A 27,500-nucleotide genomic window follows, 5' to 3' on the forward strand; every position below is an offset into this window, starting at 1 on the left:
CACAGAGATGTCTTAAAAAACAACACAAGTTGTTGTTCTCCATGGAATTGGTGTTATTCTCAAGACATATTGTGTAACAAATAAAAACAAGAAAACAACACAAACTGTGTTGTCCCTATCTGGACACAGAGATGTGTTAAAAACAACGTAAGTTGTGTTGTTTTCTACACGTTTGTTTAAGAGTGAGGTGTTTTCAGCATAATTATCAACAATACAGATTGCCATGTACGGATTTGCCATGAATATGTTCTAAGTCCTGTCATGAGCACACTGAAGCAAATCCATAGCAACTTGCGCTGAGTTGTACGACAATAAAGTACTGAAACTTTATACTGAATCCATAGCAACTTGCGCTGAGTTCTGTTGTATGGCAATAAAGTACTGCAACTTTATACTGAATCCATAGCAACTTGCGCTGAGTTCTGTTGTATGGTAATAAAGTGAAACTTTATACTGAATCCATAGCAACTTGCGCTGAGTTGTATGGCAATAAAATACTGAATCTTTATACTGAATCCATAGCAACTTGCGCCGAGTTGTATGGCAATAAAGTACTGAATCTTTAAATACTGAATCCGTATAAACTTGAGCTGAGTTGTATGGCAATAAAGTACTGAATCTTGCGCTGAGTTGTATGGCAATAAAGTACTGAAACTTTGAATTCTGAATCCATAGCAACTTGCGCTGAGTTGTATGGCAATAAAGTACTGAATCTTGAACGAAATTCTTTGGTGTGGACACATTTATTTCACTGGGCCATTATTGATCAAGCAAACGTTTAGTGGCACTGAAAAATAACAGTTAAGACTTTCAACTTTCAGTATCGGCAACTAAGCCTACTCAGAAGCACAGTTCAAACTAAGCCAAGCTGTGATGTTTGTGTTTACATACCTCACTCCGCATTACCTCATCAATGTCAACAGATGCTTTGTTTACAGTAGGGCATTTAAACAAGGACTCTTTTGGCTGTGGAATTTCAGAGGGGTGCAGACCAAATCCCAGACACTGAGAGAACATTCAGTGTATAAATAGGTTTTATTTTTTATTTAAACCATGCAGATCCTCAGTTACAGTGTTTACGGTGTACAGTAACAATCAATAAAAAGCTAAAAAAAAATGTTATACTGTATAGAGGCTGACAACACAATACAGAACTTATATAGACTTTAACACAACAATATGCATGATCTGTCAGTGCGTTGCTACAGGCAAGGGGAAGCAGTTTAGGTCCATAGAGACTCTAGTCATTAGTGCCTTGCCATTGCATTAACCAGTTAAACCCAGCATTTCTCTCAGCATCTCATGATTATTCAGACGGTCATTAGAGCCTTGCCATTGCATTAACCAGTTAAACCCAGCCTTTCTCTCAGCATCTCATTAGAGTGTCCATTTCATAAGCAGCAAACACGGCAGCGCCCTCTAGCTGTGTGGAGATGGCACTGCAGGGACTCTGCAGTGCCACCTCCACACAACTAGAGGGCGCTATTGGGGTCTTTGGTGAGGTGCGGTGCCGGGCAGGTTCAGCTGGGCTGTGTGGGCGGCTGGAGAACGTGCTGCAGAACCGAGTCCAGCTTATGCTCCAGAGAGTCCAGCCGCAGGTCCAGGTGCTCCTTCAGCCGCGCCTCCATCTGCTGTAGATGCCTCTCTAGCGCCTCCTCCAGGCCACGGCAACACACGTGCACCTCCCTGCAGGAGAGGAGAGGAGAGGAGGGAGAGGAGGAGAGGAAGTAAAGGAGAAGAGGAGAGGAGAGGAGGAGAGGAAGTAAAGCAGGAGAGGAGAGGAGAGGAGAGGAGGAGAGGAGAGGAGGAGAGGAGGGGAGGGGAGGAGAGGAGAGGAGAGGAGGAGAGGAGAGGAGAGGAGAGGAGAGGAAGTAAAGGAGGAGAGGAGAGGAGAGGAGGAGAGGAAGTAAAGCAGGAGAGGAGAGGAGAGGAGAGGGGGGAGAGGAGAGGGGGGAGAGGAGGGGAGGAAGTAAAGGAGGAGAGGAGAGGAGAGGAGGAGAGGATGTAAAGGAGGAGAGGAGAGGAGAGGAGAGGAAACAGAAGAAAGGTGTAAGGTGTAATCAATGGTGGTTCTGGGCTGTGATTCTAGACACTATGGTGCTGTGCTATAGACACAGAGACAGTAACCACCAGAGTGTGCTTTGAGAATGACAGACAGGCCGTTTAGTGATTGTCTGCACTTGAAACACTATGTTACCTTAGATACTCATCCCTGAATCAGATGCGTCCATCCGACCTGTAGTCCAGTAATCCCCATTTTAGCTCACCAATCTGACCTCAAACTGACCACAAACTGACCTCTCCTGCACTTGAGTTTGGTAAAGTAAGCACACATGCAACTGGATATCAGGTTTGGTACAGCAGGGAGAAATACCAGACCTGCAGAACACTAGCTAGATTCTATTCTAGATTCCTAGAACAGCCTACCTCAGCATGTCTCAAATTAACTCAATGAGGCTATTCCTAAACAGGCCACAAGAGGTCACTGCTGGTCTTTTGCAATTGACCGTTTTTAGAGACTGAATGAGCGTGCAAAAGTTGCACAACACAAACACAATGCTATTTCACTGTCAAATTCCCATTATTTCCTTACTGTAAAAAGGTGACAGAGCAAAACTATTTTCAAGTCATCTTTAAAGACTAGTATACTACTGAACATCATATTCTATAAATCAATCCAAACGCTGAAATGATCAAATCAACAAAACACAACTACATATAATATAGTAGAGTTATCATCCCTGAACATTAAGAGACAACTGCATATAACAATGATGACTACAAAATAAACCACGTTAACCCTGACGGTGAGACTTACGGCGGGCCGTTGGGCGCGTGGGCCTTGCCCTGGGCGATGGCGGCGGAGTCGTCCATGCGGAGTTGCGCCACCTGGCAGCAGACGCTCTGCAGCAGCGGCAGCAGGTCGGGCACAGTAGCGGCGGCACAGTGCTGCCCGGCGGGCGCGCGCATCAGCGCTGACATCACCTCCGCCAACTTGCCCTGGCTCATGCCCGCGGGCGGCAGGCTGGCACGGGCAGACGCGGACAGGCTCGCGCTCGGGGTCGGGGTCGGGCATGGGCGGTGCCCGGCGGTGCCCGGCGCGGCGGACTCTGAGAGGGACGCATTGTCCTGGCCGGCCGTGGGCAGCGCGGGGGGATGGGCGAGCGCGCCGAAGGGGAACGGAGACGGGGAGGGCGAGGGCGAGGGGGAGGGAGGGGGGGCGCGCGCCGTGGGGGGCGACGGAACAGACGCTCCTTTACTCAGCCCAGAGAACACGCCGCTGCCCATCAGGAGCGGGAAGAAGCTCGCCATGCTGTCCGCTTTGCTCTGGGAGAGAACACACACACACACACACACACACGCACACACACACACACACACACACACACACACACACACAGAGTCAGGAGAGAAGAGACATGTCCAATATTCCAATATTAATGTCCATTTGATTAGTAACATACTATACTTGTTGCTTTGGTAACACTGACTTTACTCATTCATGCCAATAAAGCACCATTTGATTTGATCTGAGAGGAAGAGAGAGAGTTCTCAGCAGCTGAACTAAGGAGGAGAGAGAGAGAGAGAGAGAGAGAGAGAGAGAGAAAGAGAGAGAGAGAGAGTTCTCAGCAGCTGAACTAAAGAGGGGGGAGAGAGAGAGAGAAGAGAGGAAGAGAGAGAAGAGACAGAGAACAAAGAGAGAACTCTCAGCAGCTGAACTAAAGAGAGAGTGAGAGACAGAAGAGAGAGAAGAGAGAGAGGAAGAGAGAGTTCTCAGCAGCTGAACTAAAGAGAGAGTGAGAGACAGAAGAGAGAGAAGAGAGAGAGGAAGAGAGAGTTCTCTTCAATGTTGATGGGAAAGACTATAAACTATGTAATGCAGTGCAAAGCATGAAGGACAGAAATCGTTTATTAGTTAGTTAACCTTTCAGCATCATTAATGGTTCATAAAGACGAGGTCCATTAAAGCACTGAATCACTTCTCACAAAGCAAAGGCATAAAACAGCGATACTAAAATGGACAAGAAATGTGTTGCAGTTGCAGCTGTCAAAGGTCAAATACAATATCTCATCTTTTCAACTGAAACTGTGCTGCCATTGAGGAGTCCACACATATTAAATAGAGGAACGGTGTCTCCTGCATCTCCATATTCACCGAGTAGTGGTGTGAGAGAAGAGGTGCCAACATGCATACTGCGCTCTATTAAAGCACTTTTCTGTAGTGAAGGGGAGAAGCTATGCCATGTGAAGCTTGAAGACAATCAATTGTCTTGATTGGCCTGTGACCTTTGAACTTTGGGTGTGCCATGATTCTGGTTCTGATCAAGGGAGAGACCAGTTTCACCAGGAGGATTCCCCAGTACCGCTAACTAGACAGGAATATTCAAAACGTAAGTATGCTACAAACAATGGGGGCGTTATCTCTTGTTCTGCCGCTGTTAGAATATGGAGTGTAGATATATACAGTAGGGCTGGTCCTCCTAGACAGCCGTTAATCAGAGTCACCACGCCTTGCACCTGGCCAAGTGTTATGCTAATCTGTTATGCTAATGGAACAGTTGCCAAACACTTGGAGCAGCCATAAGCAACAATGGGAAGGTGTGAAAATGCCCCATTCCTGCACGCCTGGTATCTATAGAAAAAGGGTCACACCTGGGAGTTGGCAGATGTGCTCAGAACGTCTTCCTTTCAATCCTAAATCTAATCCTACAGAATGTATAGACAAGAGATACAAATGGGTTCAACGTGATGAATGAACATCAGACACAGTATGTCCACACACAGGACAGCAGTGATTAACAACTCTTTCATTCCACTGTTCCTCTTCCTACTGGGTGATTCCGAGTCAAATCAGGACACTTTCGGACTAAGAAAGTTTGAATAAATTGTGGCGGGGACTATACCTTTAACTTATTGTATATCTTACAGTAAAGGTGATGCAATAAGTAAAAGGTATAGTCCCGGCCGTCACAATTTATTCAAACTTTCCTAGTCTGAATCTCCCTTAATATTGATGCAAGAAGCGTGCATTCATTTCTGAGGGTTTCTCATATGATTAAATCAGCATACCAAGTTTTGTTAAAATCCGTGCCGATGAGGTCCAAAAGTGTCCTGATTTGACACGGAATCACCCTACTCCAGGATTGGCTCTTTCCCCTGTGCAGGACCCGGGTCATGGCCGTGACTGACAAAAGTAAACAGGTCCCAAGGGCCCAGGTGTGTCAGTGCAGTTCAAGCTCTTCTATTATCAGAAGTTAAAGAGCGTATAAAGCTAAAGAATAAAACGCAAAAGGCTAAGAGGGCAACAAGGGTGAATCATACATGATTTTACATAATTAAGAATACAGATGTGCTGAGATGTGAACTGAAGATCAGAGTAATGACCAGACTGATACGAAGGGATAGATCGTTCCAAGGTGCGGGGGCCACGGCCGACAAAAGTGAAATGTCCTCAATATTATAATATATAATATATTGTTTTGGGGACCGCCTAAAGAAATGGACCAGAGGCCCTGAGGGGTCTTGCTGGGGTGCGTCTTGGTAACACGTAGGTAGAAAGAGCAAAGTAGGAAGTGGAGACCAGATGGCTCAAGCCACTGCATCTTAAGTGAGAGCCACACCAGTACAGACGTGAGTGCGCCCCTACACACCAGTACAGACGTGAGTGCGCCCCTACACACCAGTACAGACGTGAGTGCGCCCCTACACACCAGCGGCAACATCTTCACCATGACAAGCCTTCCACAAACAAAGGAATCCATTGAGCGGCGCCGGCCTAAACAGAACTGAATCGTAACTGACACAGTGGCAGGAAACGGCCCAACGCTGGTGAGCTGAGCTGCATAGAAAACAATAGCAAGTCATGGAATGTGGAGAGAGGAATATCTAAGTCATGGAACACGGAGAGAGGAATATCTAAGTCATAGAACGTGGAGAGAGGAAGTAATAGAATGAGGAATATCTAAGTAATAAAGCGTGAAGAGGGGAATATCTAAGTAATAGACTGCGGAAAGGGGAATATCTAAGTAATAAAGATTGGAGAGGGAAATATCTAAGTAATAAAGTGTGGAGAGTATAAATGTGGGCAGTGAAAGAGAGCCAAACACAGTGACACACACTAGAACACAGGACTCCCAACCTCTCCAAATGTCATAAGGACTCTAAGCAATCCAAATGCCATGGTTGGCATAGTGGATCACACACACACACACACACACACACACACTCGTCTGTACCTTCTGTTGGAACTGCACCATGTCCATAAGGTGCTGTGCCCCTGGTGAGAGGGTGGTGCCCATCTCCTCCATCATGGTCTGCACCTGCTGCAGGTCGATGCTGCCACCCGTGCCCACCTGCTGCTGCGGTTCCGTGGGCTCCAGGACCTGCACCGCCACGTGGACGCCAGCGATGCCCACACTGGCACGCCCTCCAAGAGACAGCAGCTGGCATAGGACAGGGCATCCAATCAGCAGCCATACTAAGCAGTTTGTCTTAAGTTATGTGTGTATATGTTTTCAGCTTTTGGAACAACAATGTATTTCGATGGCACACAGACAGATATTAATTACAGAGTCCAGACATTCCATTCCAACTGGCCACACAGGCGGTTCTCTCATAGAATGGGTGACCCCTGGATCAAAAGGTCAAGATGTCAATCTGCTTGTTGTGCCAGCTGTGCTGTGCTGGCGCTGGGGAGGGCAAGGCATGGTTTTATCTGCAGAGCTGCAGCACCTTCTGATCGAAGTCTCAAAAGCACTCTGCATTGGCAGGGCGAGATCACTGGCCAAAATTCCCACAGCATTCCGGATCAGAATCCCTACTGTATTCCGGATCAGAATCCCCACTGTATTCCGGATCAGAATCCCTACTGTATTCCGGATCAGAATGTGACTGTTTGTCCCACGCTACACAGGGGTCAGCAGGGGTCAGATGCCTTTGTGGTCTGCTGATCGAGAGCTGCTGACGGAAACATGCAGGCTCACAGCAGCCCACAACAGATGCCGTCTGGACAAACCGGTCACTGCTACTGGACTAGTTGGAAAAACACAAGTCTCTGAATCAAACAGAAGGGTGGGGACAGCACCAAAGCTTACCTTCACTTCACAGGACGTAGTGGGGCACTCTAACTTCAAGTGTTTCCTGTAGAAAGGTCTGTTCTCTGTAGTTCTATGAAATGGACAAAGATAGGTGTCACGGTAACCAGAAGCACCTCTGAGAGACTAACAAAACAACAATCATGGGTTTGTGACAACGCACACTTTGAGGGAAATGACAGCACAGTAGGTTCAGATTAATAAATGTAAATGACCCACAGAATACCCTGCAAACATGACAGTACCAGCCTGTCTAAGGCGGGTCTCTGAACTCCTTTAGGCTCAGGGCGAACCAGCTTCATCCAACAATACAAGAAGAAGGTGCCATACCCTTCAGGGTTGATGCTGGGGTCTTGCTCCCCACGGCAAGTGCCGCAGTAGTCCCCGGATGCCGAGTACACCTCTATGGTCCGCGCCTCGCTGACCACCAGGAGAGCGGTGATAACGCTGCGAGGTGTTGGGGCGCACTGGAGCGTAATTACGCATGGCGTGTCATCCACCTGGTCCAGGTACAGAGGCGCATCGCTATGGGAAAACAAACATTATACTTGAGCGAAGAACAATTCCTCTCATTTGAGCCCAGTTCTCATATGGCTGGCTCAGTATCTAGGGTAGCCTATCTGAAGAGATATTTAATTGGTCTGATTTAGCATACAGTCAGAAATATCATGATCATGATCACACTTACTCGCTTCTAACAGAGGTGTCCACTTCCTGAAGATTATCCTCTTGGTGTGTCTTTATCACATCGCATATATGACAATCTTCTGACCTGAGTGCCCATGATATGCGTCCTGAAATGACACCATCTTCACTCGTCTTCATTTGTTCAGACATGGCCCGCTGCTAAGCAAAGGTAGTTCCAGTTTTATGTCTCCAGAATGATGCTAGCTGACCGAACGCTGCTGTCTGTGGTGTTCAAAACGAGACGTCATGATGTCGTTCGACTTTCGAAACACGTCCAACAAGCAATAACCTTTCTAGACATATTAGAGGTCCTATCTTGCACACAAACGTTTGTATTTCCCAGTCTGACAACTAACGTTTACGTTGATCTACAACGCTTGTTGGGACTATTATATAAAGCTACCAAGCGTTTTCTTATTTATTGGCGAATTCTGCCTTCCACAAACTACGCAGGTGTGCTAAGAATGCGCAAGTTGTGTAAAATACACAAAAGCATCTTAATATGACTTATTTACACTAGCAAATCGGCACCACCGACACAGGCAAAACACATGCACATTGCTTCCTGAAAAGCCTATGTTTGGAATTATGATTTCGGAGCGCCATCATTACTTGGGATAGGTCTCCACCTAGTGGATTGGAGTGGGTAAAACTAAAGTCAATAAAATATGTAGCGTGATATCTGGGGTGTCTATGTCTGGGATATTTATTATCAGATACATTGATAGATCTGGTATGATAATACAAACACCAAAAAAAAAAAACACTACAAGAAAACTATGTGGTGTGGCTGAATGAACCAGCCATAACACACTAGGAGCAAATGTGTCTATGTTGCTGAAAGGATGTCCTACGCCTACATTTCATATGTTGGAAAGCTGTTTGGATTGAGGAACAAAATTATTTCCTCGGTCTGTCCAGTATGCAGGACAGTGACACCAGTGTGCTATCCTAATAAAAACTATCTGGTGTCAAATGACAAAAAAAAAAACCTGCACTTATACTAGATCTATACTATAGATTTTCCATGATGCTTCAAATTAATATAATGTCCATCGTTTAAGGGCCCTTTCTCTCTACCAATGCTGGAGAATCCAGCTCAATGTGAATATTTGCCCAATGTGACTTACATAATGAGGGCTGACAGTAGAGCTACAGTGCAAAATGATATAAATACTATATTAGCACGCAAAACAGGATAAACAGAGGATGATAGTTCAGAGGTTTCAGTTGTGGTTGCACATGCAGTGTCTGATAGGCGTGATTACTGTCATCAGTGTGTGATCATCAGCACTCTGATCAGTCCGATTCCCTGTATCGCCAGTAGGGGCAGCAGGGAGCGATGCCTGAAATGTCCAACCCCGGAAGCACCGCCATTTTACAAATAACCGCGCAGCGTGTTTGCGTGGTCGGTTGCATGCGAGGAGGAAGGAACAGTCTTCATACTTAAGTTCGTTAAGTTTAGTTTTTCGCTTGGTTGTTTGTTGTTTTCTTCGACGAAATGAGTTACGGTCGGCCGCCGCCCGACGTGGAGGGCATGACCTCGCTCAAAGTTGACAATTTGACATACAGAACGTCTCCAGAAACGCTGAGGCGCGTTTTCGAAAAGTACGGGCGAGTGGGAGACGTGTATATTCCTCGTGATAGATACACAAAAGAAAGCCGCGGTTTTGCCTTCGTGCGATTTATGGACAAGCGTGATGCCGAAGACGCAATGGACGCTATGGATGGAGCTTTGCTCGATGGTCGCGAATTGAGGGTGCAAATGGCACGCTACGGGCGCCCACCAGATTCCCATTATGGGCGCCGAGGAGGGCCTCCGTCGCGAAGATATGGCGGTGGAGGCGGAGGAGGAGGCGGCGGCGGTGGCGGCGGCGGCGGTGGTGGAGGTTACGGACGCAGAAGCCGAAGGTGAGAGCTAAACCTTAACTTTTCGTGCAATCAATAAGATGCCCATTAATCATGCTATATTTCTTTGTATTTCTGGTTAGATAAACACCGCCATTAGCGAGGAAGCATGCTAGCTGGCTAATGTTGGTTTTGTTAGGGCCTGCTAGCCGCGCGTTAGGCCATTTTGTGTCAGCGCTAATGAGCTAGCTAGCTAGCTAACGAGCTCGTGCAAATGAATCAAACTTAGCAGTATCATATTTAATAAATCGAAAGTTTGTCATATTGGCTGAGCACGTTTGTCATCGTGAGTGGCCATAACGTATGTGTAGCTGCAGGTATGTGCTTAATGACGACACCGTCTTTTTTATGCTAATTTGCTGCATGGTTTCATGCAGCCACAGTCCACGCCGCCGTAGACGCAGCCGCTCCAGGAGCAGGAGTCGGTCCCGCTCCCGTAGCCGGTCCCGCTACAGCCGCTCAAGGTCCAGGTCCTACTCACGGTCCCGGTCCCGATCCAAGACCCGTACGCCGCGGAGGAGCAAGTCCAAATCGGCATCAAGATCCCGCTCTCGGTCAAAGTCCAAGTCCCGTTCCAGAAGCCGCACTCCACCCTCCAACAAAGGCTCCAAGTCGAGGTCACGATCAAGAAGCCGACCCAAGTCTCCCGAAGACAACGAAACGGCTCCGTCCTGAGGAGAAGGTAAGCTTAAACGTTGAGGACATTGTTTTACAAACAGTTTTGTGCTAACACTCCAAAGATCTGGATGTATTTTTTGCAGAGTGAACTGCCTTCGCCATTCAGAATGACACCATTTTAAACACACAAGTGGTTGGATTACCCAACCTAGGGGGGTTTCCATCGTCAACCATGTTGAAACCCCAAAATCAATCATTGACCAATTGGCAGCCCTGGTAGAAAGTGAGAGTCCTGACACCCACCAATCAGGACACGTTTCACACAGGTCTGCCTTTGCACTACAAATAGAAACTATAGGGGGAACACATTTTTGTTTTTTGGGGGATGATGTGCATGCGAGTGTGTGTGTGTGAGAGAGAGAAAGAAGTGTGTCTGATGTGTGTCTTGTGAGGTGTGCAGATATATAAAATATGGGGATGGGGGAGTTCTCACTGGAGTAAGTATGTGTATGACGCACATTTTTTTGGTTATTTTTTTTATTATTTGGGTGGAACCCCTCATCTAAATGTGGAATTCTTTCCCCAAAGCTGCTGGTTCCGGTTTGCATAAGAGGAGGTTGGGGTGCAGGTTGAGCAGTTAGTGTGAGAGCCGGCCATTGGGGCACCCTGCTGTGAATGGCGGTTGCTAAGGAGCAGGTCGGTGTCTTTGAGTGTTGAGGTGGTTTTGAGGTACGTTTGCAGGACAATGGATTCGACCCCCCCTCTCTCTCCCCTTGACGTCATCACCTTCCCAGTCACTTGACAATGTTTATTGTTGCCAAGACAACGGTCGGAAAACAAAAAAAAAAAAACAAACAAAAAAAAAACAGGTTTGAGTTTCACAAAGGTGTTTAGAAGGATGCTGCATATGTCTTGGGTTGCAAAAGTGGTGGCTTTGATAGTGATCCACTGCCTTTTGAAACCTAAAAGATGCAGCATGCTCAAGCTGTTTATGAGATCTTAACACACCTTTTGCATAAATGTCCTGTTCTTTCCCCCTTCCCCCATGACATGCCTTTGTGAAACTCGCCTTGTCTCCAAGGTTTGCTGGATCTTCTGCCAAAGGTCTATTTCTGAATCTTAAACAGACAAGCAGTCTCTCTGCTCTGCAATAAAACTGTCTTTTGGTAAGGAACATCTTAATGTGTTCAGTCCAAAGACGCATCTCACCATGTAGTGTGGAAATAGGTCATGGTATGTTTTGGAAGTTAGCACGTCTTTAAGGGTCCGCTGTCTCACTCCAACTGTTGTCTTTTCTTTCAGCGAAATGAAATATGGTTGAGGACATCCCAATGATGCGAGCAGTCCGCCTTGGGTACTTTCGCCGGTCTGGATATCGAATAAAAGGTTATTGCTAATTGGGTCTACATGGTTTTTAAGCAAAGTTTTGTTTCTATTGTTGCTTTTCAGTGTCCCCCACAGACTTCCTTTATCACATCTGTGTCTATTGTAACTGATGCAAATGATTTCTTTTATTTTGTAACTAAGGATGCTTTGGTCAACCATTTTTGTTTTGTTTTTTTGTTTTACCTGAGCCATTGTATAGTTAAATCACATTACAATACTTTGAGTCAATAAAAAAAACTTTTTTAAAGTCACATCATTTACCCTTCATTTTCCTTCACCAGCTTATCAGAGCGAAGGGGAAAATTCGTTCAGGCTTATGTTGTAGTAAATATGACTTCCATCTTTGCAGACAGACGTAACTAACTTGGATAAAGTAAAATTACTAGAGTTTAAAACAATAAAAATCTAGGTCACATAGTCTCACTCTACTCAATCAAATGTTCATTTGTCAGTGATTAGGTCGGAGGAGACTTGATAGCTCATCGACGTCTAAACACACCATGCCAGATGTTTGTTTGTACATGCTAGAGGACATGTCCCACCCGTCCTGTGTGTGAGTGTATGAGTTGTGTGTGTGCTGTGTGATGTTGCCTCTGCTCCAGTGCCCTGACTCTAATGCTCTCTCTTGTGTTGTATCTTTTGTGCACTAGGCGCCGTTGCGCTGCTGTTGAGTTTTGCTGGTTAGCTGTAAAAGGTGGCGTGATGCCGTGCTGAGTGCTTGGCTGTTTCCAGTATTCTCCAGGTTGCCCCCGTGTAACGCCTGTTAACGCCAGTGATTTGACGGTTTTTAAAGCACACACTTTTGGCTACGGCTGGTCGTCCATGTGGTTTTTTGATTTTGTAGAATGGTATACCGACATCCCTGACGTTTCAAAACTTCCCTCCCTTTCCTCTCCTCTCCTCCTCTTCTCTCTCTCTCTCTCTCCTCTTCCTCATATCCTCTTCCTAGACTCTCCTCAACTTTCCCCCTTTTCCTCAAATAAGTAGAGCGCATCTAGCCAGATTAATCTTCAAATTACATGAGTACTACCATCTTGTATCATGACTTCATTAATGTACTTGCATTTGTGAACCATACATATGGTCTATGTAACTGCTACAATGAATGCTATTAAACTTGTTTTGGTGTACATGTACTTGTTTGGCCTTTTCCCTCAGAGAACAACCGCCGATCACTGGAATACTTATTATGGGTATTGCTATTTAGCAGATGCCTTTGTCCAAAGCGTCATACAAATTTTAAAAACAATAAAATAATTTAACAGTGAACAATTGCAAGAAGTAGGGAGAATAAGAATATAAACAATATCAATTCAAGCAATAACCTAATGGAAATAAACAATGAATATATATAAGGGAATGGCAAATAACTGAGCATGTATTAATAATTCCATTCAGCAGCAAGCAACAAAGTATACATTCTTACATAGTGTCATTGACACTTCTTGCACAAAACATGATAAAGGTGACGTTCACGATGTGGTGCAGCCGGAGTGAGCTCATCTGATAACCAGGCATCACCGGCTTGGCGGGAAAGTTAGATGATGCAGGTGCATTCTTTAGCGCTGTATTGCTGTGTAGTGTTTCCACTTGCTCACTAGATGGTGCAACTGCTGCATTGGAGGCATTAAGCATAGTTCTGCAGGTGCAGTTCACTGGATACTTGTCTAATGTGAGCCCACTGCACATTGATATTTTCCTCTATAATCCAACCAGTGTCTTATAATAAATGAAGCTATATTGTTTGGTGATCTTGGCCCTCTCTGCTGTTCACATAAACCTTTGCTTAATCCAAAGGCCCAGATCAGAGCCATAGAAAAGGAGAGTTGCGACACTCTTTGATGTTGCCGCCACGATCAAAAGTTCCAAAAAACCTGTGCTGAATGGCTGAATCGCAGGAGGGTGGGATGTACTTCTGATGCTGGAAGGTGTAATCATTTCACTCATCGACTACTGACCAAGAGATTGGCTGTAAACAGTTCCAAAAGCCCCACAACGAGGAAATAGCCTGGAAAAAGCGCTGCCATTTTTTCCTATGGAGGTCTATGGGAGTGTCACCACTCTGTTTTATCTACCGCTCTGGCCTAACCTGACTCTCGCCAGACCCTTGTAGTTCCGCCATGCTCCACCAGAGGCGTTTCGCTTAGCTCCACACAAGGGTCTGGACGCGAGGGCAATCCAAACCCCTGTGCCAGTGATCAAAAAATGAGCAACCAATCAGGAGCGCCGAAGCGAGTGTTTGATTCAAATAACAATGGCGGCACGCAGCGAGGAGTCTTGTGCTGACATTGATTCTGCTATTTCAACCGTTTTGTCGAATCTATCGAGTATTCATTCTTTAAAAGATTAACAGAGAATAGGTTTGAAGACATTTATTGGTGGCAAGGATGTTTTTACTCTTCTTCCGACCGGGTTTGGCAAGAGCTTGAAGAAACCTAGCACGTCATTCAAGATAACAGGCAAGTGGTTTATCAAATCACATGCGAGGATGTTTTACAAGGACCCGCCTTCAGAAATACATCTCATATCGAGAAGTCCCAGATCCTTGTGTGAAGCAGACAGCGAACTACAGGATCTGGCGAAAGTCAGGTTAGCTCTGGCCCAGATGTACACTAATGATTGCCATATGATTTAATTGAGTGTGATGGGCTTGACTAGCTAGTGGGCTTTATCTGTCTGACATGATCTTAATGGGGCACGCATATAGAAAGGGTAACCAGGACCTAATTTAGTGTCTGGCAGCAAGGTGAATTTCATTTAACAAAAATTACACTGCATATGGAATCGGTCTTATTTGAAAGATGTCTGATGAGATTAAATATAAAACAAATATTTCAGATGTACAAATATCTAAATGTAAAAAAGTAGCTCCATTGATCATTGTGTGCCAAAGTGAATGTTTAAGCCTGACGTTCACAACCATCCTCTGACCTACCATAAAGCGTAGCTGAACCTAAGGATAATAAAAAACTATATTTCAACCATTCATTTTAATTAAGTAGTTCCATCTCAGGAAATTTGAATATTTTGTTGTTCTGGTTTACTTATCAGCCTGAATATATTTGGGAGGTTTATAACAAACGTGAGGGCATCATTTTGGGTTTTGGGCAATGCCAATCACAATTCTCTGGCATGTTACAGACAAAACAATCCATCAAGGAAGCAATTGACAGTGAAAGTAATCAATTGTTATTGTGCTAAACCATCCACCTCTCAATGGCCCACACTGCCAACATCCAGTGTAATTATGTGTGAAAATTTGGAGGAATTTGTGGCCATCTGACAAAAGCCAGAATAGCCTCCCCATTCAAAAGCCTTGGTGAAGAGGTCGCTGTGCTGTGCCATGCAAGAAGAATAGCCTCCAGGCTGATCTGTGCCAGCGGCCGGCGTATACGAGAAACATGCTCTCCAGGTTACGCTTGTTCCTGAACATCTTGTCCCCCGAAACTGAAAATCCGTGTTCATTTACATTGGCCACGTGACAAGTTGTGTAACATTGTTCTGTATCTTCCAACCCTCCACTTCCATTTCAAACTCAATATTTTCATGCATGTTTCACAATATATGTAAGTAGGCCTTTATGCATACATAATCTGTACAAGTAGGTCATATCATTTTGGTAATCTTGTTAAATAAGCCGTCTTATCGGTTATCAATATTATTTCCTCCAGGTGGTAATAATCAGGCAATTGAAATCAGACACTTTAATTGTTCAGTGCGTTGGAAAGCCCTCCAGAACAGCGCTAGCTAGCTTAATGGCACGGACTGATTTGGTTTGTTAACACAACACAGAGGTGTCAAGGGACAGAAGCCGTAAATATAAACACGGTCCATGTCCTCGGTTAACTGGTTTATCCCGTAGTGAATGCTCCTCATCGGGCACATTACAGCTGTAATGAAATCAGGCTCTCCTCATTCATGCCCCGCCCACAAATTGTTGCAATTTGCAATTGATTACACATAGAATTTGAAAGAGAGAAAAAACACCAGACACTCGGGTGGATAACAGGTAATGGTCTATAGGCCTAAAAGCTTTACATGTTGTGTTTTTGTAGGAAAATAGGGTCCCTTTTGTCTGTGTTGATTTGGTTTTTATTGTGCATATTTTGTTTATTCTGCCCGAGCTTTAAAGCAACCAAGGTAAGTCTTCCCTTTTGGTGTTCTGTTTCAGTGGTACTGTTTTCGACTCTGCAGGGTATTTTTGCAGTTTTCTTGCAGGTCGGCCATGTTATTGTTGTGGAGAATATAAGCCTGGAGCAAAGGCGTCCATTTTTAATCAGGGCGGAAGGAGAGGGGCGTTGAATTATCTCCAGCTCATTTCACCAGCACAGCAACATCCAGAAGGGCCATTCAAATGGGTCTCTCATCGCCCCAAAAGCTGAAACCGAAAGGAAAATGCAAACCCACATCACTGGACAGCAGGAACTCTTGCAAAGCCACATCACTCTTTGTGAAGAACGCAGAGGCAGGAGCTCTTAACCGCACCTTAGTGCTGCATCAGCGTCCACTGCCGTCTCCCACTGACAAGTGCTTCTCCGCCGTCCCAAGGTCTGCTCCCTCACACATATTTTGATACATTGGGGTAGCAAAGATCAAAGTGTGCCGTCTTCACCTGCCGGATCTACATAGAATCAACTGTTCAAGATCTAGCTTCCCTTTTCTGACTGTCGGTGTGATTTATCTCGCCCCCCTCTCCCTACTCTGTTCCTTCGGCCTGTAGATGTCCAGTGTCCACTTACTGAAAGGGGACAGGTCACAAGTCCAAAGGTCAAGGGCAGGAAGGGGCAAGTGCATGTTGAAGGTTGAAGGTCGTGTCCAGAGCACTGGTTCACAGAACTGGTCCCTTGCAGTCAACTCAGTCAGGGTCCGAGATGGTCTGCTCGGCTCGATAGGGCCTCAGGGCTGGTCCCAAGGGAAGGGGAGGAGGGTGGTTGTGGAGGTGACTGGCCGGCTGCTCTGGGCTGCTCTGGACTCTGGACAGGCATGCAGCAGCATGGGACTGGAGGGGGGATGTCTTTGTTACAGAAGCTAACAGGCTCCTTGTTAGCCCATTGTGATAGTCATACTCCAATAAATAGGCAAGAGACATCGAGGTGGCAGTTGGGAGGGGGGTATTTAGAGGTGAACTCTGACCCCTTGGCTCTTAATGTGCTTCTGGGCCCATGTCATCCATATCCAGAGCCACCATGCCATCTCAGTCAGTTGCCGTGGAAACCCATACTGAAGGGACACAGGTTCTACAGGCCTGTATGCCAGATGTGCTGACTCCTGTAGTTCCTGCAGTTCCTGCAGTTCCTGGCCCAGTTTGGGCCGTTCACACCTCCCTCTGCTGTGAGTCCCCTCCACCTCTCCACCTCTCCGCTCCCTTCAACTGTCAGCTGTCACTCCCTTTCTCCTCTCGTCTCCTCTATTTCCACTGTCCCTTCTTCTCTTCTCCTCTCCTCTCTTCCGCTCTCTCGTCCGTTCCCCCCTTTCTTCTCTTCCTTCCTCCCCAGGTGGAGCGAGTGTGTGAGTCTCATACGGACGTGGACTGCTTGATGCTGTGGAAACTCAGCCGGCTGGGCGAGGTCGGGATGGACATCGCCCTGGCACCCCGCGTGCGGAAGGAGTGTTTGTCCTGCCATCGGTGCCACCGCTTCCTGGCCGCGGAGCGCACCTGGGGATACAAACACACGATTGGTCAATCAATCAATCAATCAATCAATCAATCAATCAGTCAATCACAAGGACTGCATTAAAGGTGAACTATGCACGTTTTTTAGCTTAATTTTGCCATAACTGATCAGCTTTGGAGTCATCGGAATGGTTATTTGACTAATTTCGGGTTGAATGATGGCTGTTTCGCTTCCCCCTAGCGCATGTGAGTGGAAAAACGACGCTTGCCAGTTTGTTGACCGATTGAGGAGTGTTGAAAAATATACACGCTAAGCTAGGGGAAGTTCTGCAGAGAAACCTGCAAGCGTAACACGAACGAAAACGAAAAGCGAAAGCGAAAACAGCGAAGAAATTGTCAAATGTGCATAGTTCCTCTTCAACAATCACCAACTGATCAGTTCAGATGCATGTCATACATGTGACTTATACAACTGATCAAATCTCTATAACTAAATCATATAACTATAACTATATAGTTATAATTGTATAACTAAAGCTGACATATGCCAGCACAAACATACAAAAACATTCTGTTCAGGTTTTAAATACAGGGGATGTTTCATGTTTCAAGCAACACATTGAAACCATCAGATAGCACATGCGGTCATACACAGTAGTAGTACCTACCTCACTGTTTAGGAAACAGTAAAACACAGACACAAAGAATCCCTGAAATATAAAAGAAAAGTATTAAATAACACACTTCTACCATACATACAGTACATACATGCACACCAACATAAATACATACTGCACGTATATCTACTTCATTCTTGTATAATTGTGTCCCCCTATCTGCAGGTTTAGTATAGTGCAAGTCATTGGGCTCCAGCTAAGGCCCTCACCTGGAAGGACTCGAGAAAAGAGTTGAAGTAGATGAAGACGATCTGGGAGATTTCATCCTCTCCTGGGTTCACAAAGAACAGCATGTAGGTGATCCCCAGCAGAGGCAGGAGCACCAGGGTCGCCTTCACTGCCTTCCTGCATGAGAGAGAGAGAGAGAGAGAGAGAGAGAGAGAGAGAGAGAGAGAGAGAGAGAGAGAAGGTGGTAAGCTGGTCCCCATGGTCCTAGGACAAGGTTATACAAGGTTATGTTAGGACTATATGTCAGCTGAGGATACCCTGATCATAAAAGGATATGCAAGGTTATGTTAGGACTATGTCAGCTGAGGATAGGCTGATCATAAAAGACATGGCTGTCTGACAACAGAGGTTCTTTGTGCTGTTATAATTTCCTTGCATACTTATTAGCCTTTACACTGAGAAAAGGATTCTTTCCAGAAGCTTACAGGATTACCCTTAAGGCACCAGGCGGCACTACATGGCTTTTACAGTGTGTGTATGTATGTGTGTGTGTGTGTGTGTGTAGGGACATACTCGGTTTCTCCTCTACAGCAATGATGTGATGTGTGTGTGGTTGATCAGGTGATTGGAACAAGTATTAGTTTAGTTGACAGTGTTGTTGGCATCTGCGCTGATCTGTGGTGATCTGTGGTGTGGTGCGGTGCGGTGCGGTGTGGTGCCGTGCGGTGTGGTGTGGTGTGGTGCGGTGCGGTGTGGTGTTGTTGATACATCCTTTCTTTACACAGTGTTGGTGTACCTGTACTGGATGGTCTCAGACGTGGTCGAGGCTCTGAGTTTGGTCATTAGAATCCTGACTATGTTGAAGAGGAAGACAAAGTTGATCTGAAAAAGAGCAGCCCACATTCACAACCTTAGATAATAAAAATCAAATCAAACATTTTCGAAAGGCTGTAGTAGTTCAAGTGAAATAAGACTGAGGGCTCTAGTTTGTAAGGAGTAAAGTTGGACAGTGAGCACATGAAATAAAGCTACCTTGACCTGTCCATGTCTGATGAGCCTGAAGATCTTGCTCATGCTATGAAAGGACCAAAATGATTTTGCCATGTTAAGTATTTGCTCACCTGCCGTGACTCACAAATGCGCTTCTGAAACAATGGTCAGAAAATCCCATAAACACTCCTAAACCTTGTGGAAAGCCTTCCCAGAAGAGTTGAAGTTATAGCTGCAAAGGGTGGACCAACGTCATATCTAAGAGTGGGATATTAAGTTCATGTGAGTCGAGGCAGGTGAGCAAATACTTGGCAGTATAGTGTAGCTTTAGTCCATGTCAGCTCATGGCCTGACTTCAAACTCGGACCCCTGAGACTTAAGAATAGAGATTGTGTTGATGTGTCCCACCACGAGCACCAGAATCATGGGCCCCTGGTAGATGTAGTCCGTGTACACTCCGGCTCTCTTCCCGAACCAGCACCTGACGGGAACACACACACACACACACACACACACACACAGCAGTGAATGATGGGAAGCGACGAGTCTGAGTTAAACCCCAAGTGCTCTATATCAGGAAATCCTCTGTTTTTCAGGCTGTCCACTTATCAGAAATAGTCCAGTTCACTGAAGAGCTCGTCCCCTGGAAATCTCCAAATGTCCCCTGGAAATTTCCACCGTGCGATGGGTGAGTCAGGCGGCTGAGCATTTCACTAAATATCGCTATTTGTATAATTGCATGTGACAAATATAATTTGATTTGGGTATCAACTGTTCTCTATGCTGCCCGCCTGCTGGGTAACTACAGCACATTCCTTTAATCCTTGTATGAGACCTCCATGTTTCATAAATAAATACCCAACTAATCAAAAATCAATGCCGCAAAGCCTTTAAAAAGACAGAATAGACACCAACCAAAAAGGGACATTATGCACAACTGACTCGCTAGCAAAACAGGGACAGCTGAACTAGCAGTGAGAGAACATTAATATCCCTCTGAAGTGCTACTTTGTTGTGAATGTTATAACCACCTCAGACTTTAATGGCCCTTTTCCACTATGAGGTAAAGCCTCGATGTCTGGGGTAAAGCCTCAGAGTTTTTAAGTGTGTGTGCTGCTTGTTGTGGATGTTGTAACCTCCTCAGCCTCTAACTGCTGCTTTCCTGTGGACGTTATAAACACCTCAGGCTCTACTGTAACTGTGCTGCTTGTTGTGGACGTTATAACCTCCTCAGTCCCTAACTGCTGCTTGTTGTGGATGTTATAACCCTCTCAGTCCCTAACTGTAATGCTTGTTGTGGATGTTATAACCTCCTCAGTCTCTAACTGCTGCTTGTTGTGGATGTTATAAACACCTCAGTCTCTAACTGCTGCTTGTTGAGGATGTTATAACCCTCTCAGTCCCTAACTGCTGCTTGTTGAGGATGTTATAACCCTCTCAGTCCCTAACTGCTGCTTGTTGAGGATGTTATAACCCTCTCAGTCCCTAACTGCTGCTTGTTGAGGATGTTATAACCCTCTCAGTCCCTAACTGCTGCTTGTTGTGGATGTTATAACCCTCTCAGTCCCTAACTGCTGCTTGTTGAGGATGTTATAACCTCCTCAGTCTCTAACTGCTGCTTGTTGTGGATGTTATAACCTCCTCAGCCTCTAAGTGTGTACTGTGCCTGGAGTATTGATATCAGTGTCCAAACTCCTGCTCTCAAGTTCCTCACCTACTGACACAAGTGAGACCTGACTCACACTTATCACAGGCAGGCAGCACCAGGCAGCACCAGGCAGGCAGCGCCAAGAGTGTTAGAGTGTGTTTGTTTGCGTGCGTGCGTGCGTGCGTGCGTGCGTGCGTGCGTGCGTGCGTGCGTGCGTGTGTTTGTGAGTGTTTGGAGGTGGTTTTAGTAGGTGTGGGGAAAGACAGATGATGTCATATTTCTTAAAATCTCGTTAGGTTCATATTGTGCAGTCTCCCATTCTGAGCGGGATCAATGCTTTACGACCCTACAAGGGAAAGGGGTTTTGCAAATGAGCAATAATGAACTCCATCCATCTCCACAACACAGCACAGCAGGCCCGAGAGCTTATTGATCATATCCTCAGGGAGACAAAAGTATGCAGGGACCCATTTCACTTAAACACAAACAAACAAATAAACAAAACAAACAGACTTACTTCTCATTGTCGTAATACAATTTGCCAATAGCCCAGGCAACGATGATTGGAAGAGGAATAGCTGCAAAAAAATAAAATAAAGAAATAAAAATGCATTCTCTCCATAATTCACTCCTCAAAACATACAACATGATTTAGTTGTGGCATTCTAACACATTATTGTCTTACAAGTAGCTACAATGTAATACACTAATAGTTAATGAATGCAGCAGTAACATGTGATTACATACAGCCTCACCCTATAACATATCGTCATTTATACTAATCGCTGAATCTCCCCCTGCCAGTAGCACTCCAGGCTGTGTGACATTAATTGGGGGCTCAACATCCCATTAGACTATAGTAATCTAATACATCCAGTGGAGCATGTAATATGTGACTACTGCTGTCAGGGACTGTGAGTGCTTCAGGACAGCTCCCCCATGCTTGGCAAACAAAGAGTGGCTGCAAAGCTGCGTCCCACGTGAACAAATAGCCCTGCGGTGATTTATGGTCCGCTGATCTGTGAGGTGAGTGATGGGGACGATGATCGTGACGAGAGATATAACGTTTCCTCTCACAAAAATGCCAGAGAACAAAAAGCTGCGTTGAGGACAGAGAGTGCGCACTAAGATCTCCAGCTGCGACAGCGTAAGCTGCAGATGACTCCCGTGTTCCCTGGGACCGTCCATTGGCCTCATGCGCGCCCCTGGTCTCGGCCCGGAACATTCTTTTGGGTAGGACGCTCGCACTTTTGCGTCTCTGAGGTGCGTGGAATTCAGCGTTCAGAACCAACCCAAACAGAGACCCAGCGTGACTCCCACACAAAAACACAAGGCCGTCCAGAGTGGCTGGATCAAATGTTGGCCAGAAATGCTCCCCATAGGGAAATAGATCACACCGGACCACAATGTCGGTCCTGTACATAAATCCCAAGCTAATGAGACAACCAGCAAACCAACCAAAAGCCCAAATCAAATATGCACATGTTCCTCATCCAGTATCATGTGTCTTTTGTGCCCCTGAGGCAAGAACGAATTCACAACTACATTCTTGTGTTACATTCTATTCTTTTTCTATTCCATCCTCTCTATTCTATTCCATCCTCTCTATTCTATTCCATTCCATTCAATTCTATTCCATTGTGTTGTGTTCTATTCTGTGGTGTTCTATATGTGTGATGTTACAGTGCAGCAGTGCTCACCCCAGCCGATGCAGATGAACATCCACTTCCTGAGCTTGTCGGTGGAGTAGGTGAGCACAATGGCCGTGTGCAGGTAGCAGCCTTCCCCAAACATCCAGAAGAAGTTGGTCACGTGGAAGTAGTTGTACACAGCTGTGACCACGCGACACCACAGCTGCAAGAGACAGACCAGAGGTCAAAAACAGAACAGTGGCCATTGAAGGTAGTGTTTTTTTGTGGATCTCTGTCATGAAGTCTATTTCTTCTCTCTACAGCAAAATGTTACTTAAGTAGACTAGCTTTATGTGTCTACAGCACCTACCACTGAAAACTTTGGGGTAATTGTTTTTGAAGGAAAAGGATTTCTTTTAATCAATCCAAAAAAGGCTAACTGCTTATACGAAGCCAAAAATGCTAGCTAAAATGCTACACTGATCAAAGAAGCAATGCAACTGGCCCATATGAGTCTAGTATCTGCAGCATCAGCTATGGTGGTTTCAATTAAAAGCACACAATTTTCTTTCCTCTGACATTAATCACCTAATCTTGTACAGTTCTGAGAAATGAAGGCTGTTCCATGGAAAACAAGGCCAAGGAACTGAAGATCTCACTCAACTCTGTGTGCTCCTCTCTTCACAGAAGGGCACAAAGCAGATTTAGCCAGAACAGTACGAGGAGCTCGAGGCCCCAGAGCACTGAGCGAGAGGACAAATACGATAGTGTGTCTAGTTTAAGAAACAAATACGATAGAGTGTCTAGTTTAAGAAACAGACGCCGCACACGTCTGAAACGGCCAGTTTTCTTGAATAGGAACTGCAAAACACCAGCGTCAACATCAGCAGAATAGAAGAGGTAAGCTCAGGGTGCTGGCCTTCTAGAGACAGAGTTGAAAAGAAAGATCCACATCTCAGACTGACCAGCGAAAAGAAAAGAATAAGATGGGCAAAAGAGCACACAAACAGGTGAAGACTAGAGAGACAGACACACACATCTAAAGTACAGATCACACAGAAGAACATTTGTGATATGCCGACCCAATGTTGGAGGAGTGTTTGACTCCATCATGGTGAGGAGGGAATGTGTTGATGAGGGTGCGTTGTGGTGACAGTAAAATCAGGAATTCTAAAGGAATCTTGAAGACAGACACGGTATGAAGTTTAATATTAATTTATTATTCTATCACTCCTATCCACACCTTGCGGATGATTGATTGGCTTGAGTGAACTTGAGTCAACAGTCTCTTGAGTCAAGAGGACAGTGACCCCAAGAGCTGCAGGGAGGGGCGTAGGGAAGAGGCAGTCAGCTGGTATCATGCTTCCAGCGGAGCAGCATGGAAATGTGTGAGTGACTTTTGAACAGCATTGTATGGTTCTCACGGTGTGCTGTTGCATTAAACACAGCTGGGTCCACGTGCAACACAGCTGCAGGCGAGAGGAACGTTCAAATTCTAAACAAATCATTCTCTGTGAAGGCAGCGCTGAATTTATATCACAAAACAACAACTGCATGTCAGATTGTGACTTATCTGTTGTCTTGTGCCGTATGACGCCTGTACTGGGCCAGCTGGTCCATCTATTGTGAGTGACTTAAATAAACTACTTTTAAACATCCATGGAGCCCATGGCTCTGCTCCCACTTGCACAGGAAGGACTTCCTACAATGGACGAGTGCTGCAGCATCCAGCAAGAGCTACCAACATTGCTTAGCTTATCTTAACTTAGCTTAGCTTAGCTTGGTTTAGTTTATTGAATCTTTAAGGACCTTTCACACTAAGTCTTAATTTTCTGACGAAACATTTACACAATTCACACAAGTGATTAAATACGTCTGTTCTTATAGGAGCTCTAAGCGATGTTGGGTAACATCACCTCTGTGGACATTCAAACAAAACAGAGAGTAAGCTCGCTACTCCCTCCCTCTTCCTCCCATGATATTCAAACTCTCCTTAACATGCATCTCGTCGTTGATTGGCTGGAACAGTTCGTTATGTTTTTATGGTCCAGGTTGGACCAAGTTGTCTTTCTGTTGCTGTTTTTGGAGCCTGGGGTGTCCACAGAGACTTATTCAAGTATGTGTTACTAATGTACAAGAAAAATGTAACTGTTGCCGTGGATTTCAGAGAGATTGTACGCCCTGTGTGATCAGATATACAGGTCTTACATTGAACACTAGAGGCTATATCACAAATATTCAGACAGATTTACGGACTTGGTGGCTAGGCCTACTAGCTGGCTAGCCTTAGCGATTATTAACTGGGCTTGGTGGCTAGGCTTAGCGATCATTAGCTGGGCTTGGTGGCTAGCCTTAGCGATTATTAGCTGGGCTTGGTGGCTATAGCTTGATGGCTAGGCCTACTAGCTGGCCTTCCACTCACCACATTGCTCTCATGGACCTCGGGGTTCATGGTGAGCTGCACGATGAACCAGGTGGCATTCCTGAGGATGAACGCTGAGATTAGGTTCCAATGGATGATGTTCCTTAAACAACGGATACTCCTGGGAGAGAGGGAGAGAGGAAAACAGACCCAAAGTGAAGACCATGATGTTATAAAATAAGAGCAGAGCAAACAGACCCTGACTGTTCATGAGGGACTGGCCATGTTCTGAGCTGTTTTGTGTTGTGGTTTGAATTATAGTTTCCCCTCCTGCCAACAATAGCCACAGTTCAGATTGTAACAGTGGAATGGGCTTATTTAACATACTGTTAACGTCACCTTGGCGCGGCATCAGTGGGCATAACACACTCAGTGCAAGCCCCAGTACGGCTATTCTCACAACAAAACAGCATTAACGCCACAGCCCTCTCCCGGACGCACTCACGCACAGGAAATATGAAACTGCGCCGGGTCCTTGCCGGGGCCCATTAACATCTACAGTAGCCACCTCAGTTCATCGCAAAGGCCTCCGCTGGCACGCAAACAAAAGGGCGGCTGTTGTCGTGGTGAGTGAGTAGGATGCAGGTAGCCTTGTAAACGCCCCTAATTATTATGGGATGACTTTTAGTTTCCAGACTGTGGAGCCAGCGCATAGACTAATCTCAGAGAGAGAGAGAGAGAGAGAGAAAGAAAGAAAGAGGGGGGGGGGTCAGGGGAAGAAAATAAAAGTAAATAAGAGCACCTTTTATTGGCTGTTGTACAAATTTGACCTGCCAAAAAAGCTTGTTTAAATTAAATTACGAAAGACCAGGACAAAGAGAGACACATAGAATGGCATAGAAAGCAACACACAAACACAGACCAAGAAACAAACAAAACACACAAACACAGACCAAGAAGTAAACAAAACACAAACACAGACCAGGAAGTAAACAAAACACAAACACAGACTAAGAAGTAAACAGAACAGAAAAGAGATACACTAAAAGAAAGCATGACAGCCATCTGGGAATCTGATTGGCTGCAGAAGTGGGTCATTAATCCTCCTGTCTTTGTCCCTGTCCGCGTATTTGGACAGCTGTAATCTGTGAGGGTGTAAACACCCACGGCGTGATCAGACCACTCCAAACCACACACACACACACACACACACACACACACACACACACACACACACACACACACACACACACACACACACACACACACACACACACACACACACACACGGCGTGATCAGACCACTCCAAACCAAAGCAGCATCGCTGCAAGCACAGCGTACCTAGCTGCCCCAGAGGCACATGAGGGGGCCATAGTTGGCGTAACACACATACGCATATCAGGGCTAAACGGTCCCAGTGGGGGGACCGTATTCAACGTTGCACACACATTTTCTACTTAACGTAGTCCAGGGGGCATCTATATTCAGCTTAATATGCATACAAACACACGCACACGCATTATGTACACACACGCGCACACAGGCATGCACACACACACACACACACACTTCCCTGCTTAAGCTCTCCCCAGGGGGTTGCTGCATTTGGTGCTGGCTCTGCTTTTTATCCAACAACATTCTAGCTTCAGGTTTCCAAAACTCTCCCTCTTCCCTTCTCTCCCTCTCTCTCTCTCTCTCTCTCTCTCTCTCTCTCTCTCTCTCTCTCTGTCCATCTCTGTCCATCTCTGTCCTTATCGCTCTCATGGCCCACATCTCTTTTCATCTCTCTTTCCTGTTTAGTCTCTCCATCTGAGGGTTGGTGTCTTCCTGTCTCTTCACTGCCTCTCTCTCTCTGTGTCTCTCTGTGTCTCTCTCTCTCTCTCTCTCTCTCTCTTTCAGTTCACTCTGTCTCACTCTTTCTCATGGGTTTTCTCTATCTCTCTATCTTTTCCTTTTTGTCTCCCTCTCTATTCTCTGTTCTGTGCTGTGACTCCAGATGTCACGTAGGCTGTCAGCGTGTCCCAACTTTTCTCTCTCTCTCTCTCTATCTCCATCTCTCTCTCTGTTCTTTCTTTCTCACCCTGCATCTCTCATCTCTCTCTCTCTTTCTCTCTCTCTCCATCTCTCTCTCTCCATCTCTCCATCTCTCTCTCTCTCTGTGTGGATGTCCATTCAGCTCCGAGGCCGTCCCGCTCCAGCAGTAACTAGCTCATTACCCCTCCTGCTGTGCGTCCTGCTTGGTTGGTGTGTGTATGTGTGTCTCTCTCTCTCTCGTGTGTGTGTGTGTATGTGTGCACATGTGTGGATGTGTGTGTGTGTGTGGACATGTATTTTAAGTGAGCGTATGTGAGCAACATGCATGCATTAGTGTGTGTGTGTATGTGTGTGTGTGTGTGTGTGTGTGTGTGTGTGCACGCGGGCACATGCTTGCGTCTATGTGTTTGTTTCCAACTCCCCCCAAAATGCTTGGGTATTAAGCTGCTTGGTATGTGGTTTCAGCTGTTTACTGAAGGGGCTGCACAATCCTATTACTATGTGACATGGAAGCAAAGTCTGAATGGAAATAAATTACATGTGCTGGCAGGTTGTTCCCTTCCTTCCCCTCTATGATTACAAAGTTATTTGAGGAGAGCTTTATTCATGTACGATTCTTAGAAGCCAGTTATAATTGAGTTCCATTTTTTTTTTTTTTTTTTGAGAAAAGCTGTAGTATAGA

At 45.6% G+C, this 27,500-nt stretch overlaps 3 protein-coding genes across 9 annotated transcripts in view; 1 reads left to right on the forward strand and 2 right to left on the reverse strand.

The window, feature by feature from the left end:
* Positions 1 to 1,016: 1,016 nt before the first annotated feature.
* On the reverse strand, positions 1,017 to 9,143 carry c3h10orf88 (chromosome 3 C10orf88 homolog). The gene is made up of 6 exons (XM_062532581.1): positions 7,783 to 9,143; positions 7,425 to 7,619; positions 7,095 to 7,167; positions 6,237 to 6,443; positions 2,819 to 3,327; positions 1,017 to 1,686 (listed from the first exon to the last, which is right to left on the reverse strand). Exons 1-6 carry the CDS (start codon positions 7,929 to 7,931, stop codon positions 1,521 to 1,523), a joined length of 1,299 nt encoding a protein of 432 aa, XP_062388565.1. The 5' UTR covers positions 7,932 to 9,143; the 3' UTR covers positions 1,017 to 1,520.
* A 7-nt stretch (positions 9,144 to 9,150) lies between these two features.
* Positions 9,151 to 12,823, forward strand: LOC134077156 (serine/arginine-rich splicing factor 2-like). 7 transcript variants are annotated; one of them, XR_009938662.1, is made up of 5 exons: positions 9,151 to 9,692; positions 10,067 to 10,371; positions 10,896 to 11,036; positions 11,610 to 11,693; positions 12,344 to 12,823. XR_009938662.1 is itself a non-coding variant. In XM_062532583.1 (3 exons), the coding sequence occupies exons 1-2, from the start codon at positions 9,283 to 9,285 to the stop codon at positions 10,362 to 10,364; spliced, it is 702 nt and encodes a 233-aa protein (XP_062388567.1). In that variant the 5' UTR covers positions 9,151 to 9,282; the 3' UTR covers positions 10,365 to 10,371; positions 11,610 to 11,944. The 7 variants fall into 7 exon arrangements, 2 of the variants coding, with proteins under 2 accessions (XP_062388567.1, XP_062388566.1); XR_009938663.1 differs by having other exon boundaries at positions 10,896 to 11,003; XR_009938659.1 differs by lacking the exon at positions 12,344 to 12,823 and having other exon boundaries at positions 11,610 to 11,944.
* Positions 12,824 to 13,045: 222 nt separating this feature from the next.
* LOC134077158 (corticotropin-releasing factor receptor 1-like) overlaps positions 13,046 to 27,500 on the reverse strand; it is a 38,469-nt gene continuing 24,014 nt past the window's right edge. The window contains exons 7-14 of the mRNA XM_062532585.1: positions 24,844 to 24,964; positions 22,491 to 22,644; positions 21,308 to 21,368; positions 19,551 to 19,623; positions 18,949 to 19,034; positions 18,194 to 18,329; positions 17,976 to 18,017; positions 13,046 to 17,349 (exon numbers count right to left, since the gene is read on the reverse strand). Coding sequence (XP_062388569.1) covers positions 17,209 to 17,349; positions 17,976 to 18,017; positions 18,194 to 18,329; positions 18,949 to 19,034; positions 19,551 to 19,623; positions 21,308 to 21,368; positions 22,491 to 22,644; positions 24,844 to 24,964 — 814 coding nt within the window. The 3' untranslated portion in view covers positions 13,046 to 17,208. The remainder of the gene's footprint in view (positions 17,350 to 17,975; positions 18,018 to 18,193; positions 18,330 to 18,948; positions 19,035 to 19,550; positions 19,624 to 21,307; positions 21,369 to 22,490; positions 22,645 to 24,843; positions 24,965 to 27,500) is intronic.

This window comes from Sardina pilchardus, chromosome 3 (assembly GCF_963854185.1).
Source record: "Sardina pilchardus chromosome 3, fSarPil1.1, whole genome shotgun sequence".
NCBI classification, from domain to species: domain Eukaryota; kingdom Metazoa; phylum Chordata; class Actinopteri; order Clupeiformes; family Clupeidae; genus Sardina; species Sardina pilchardus.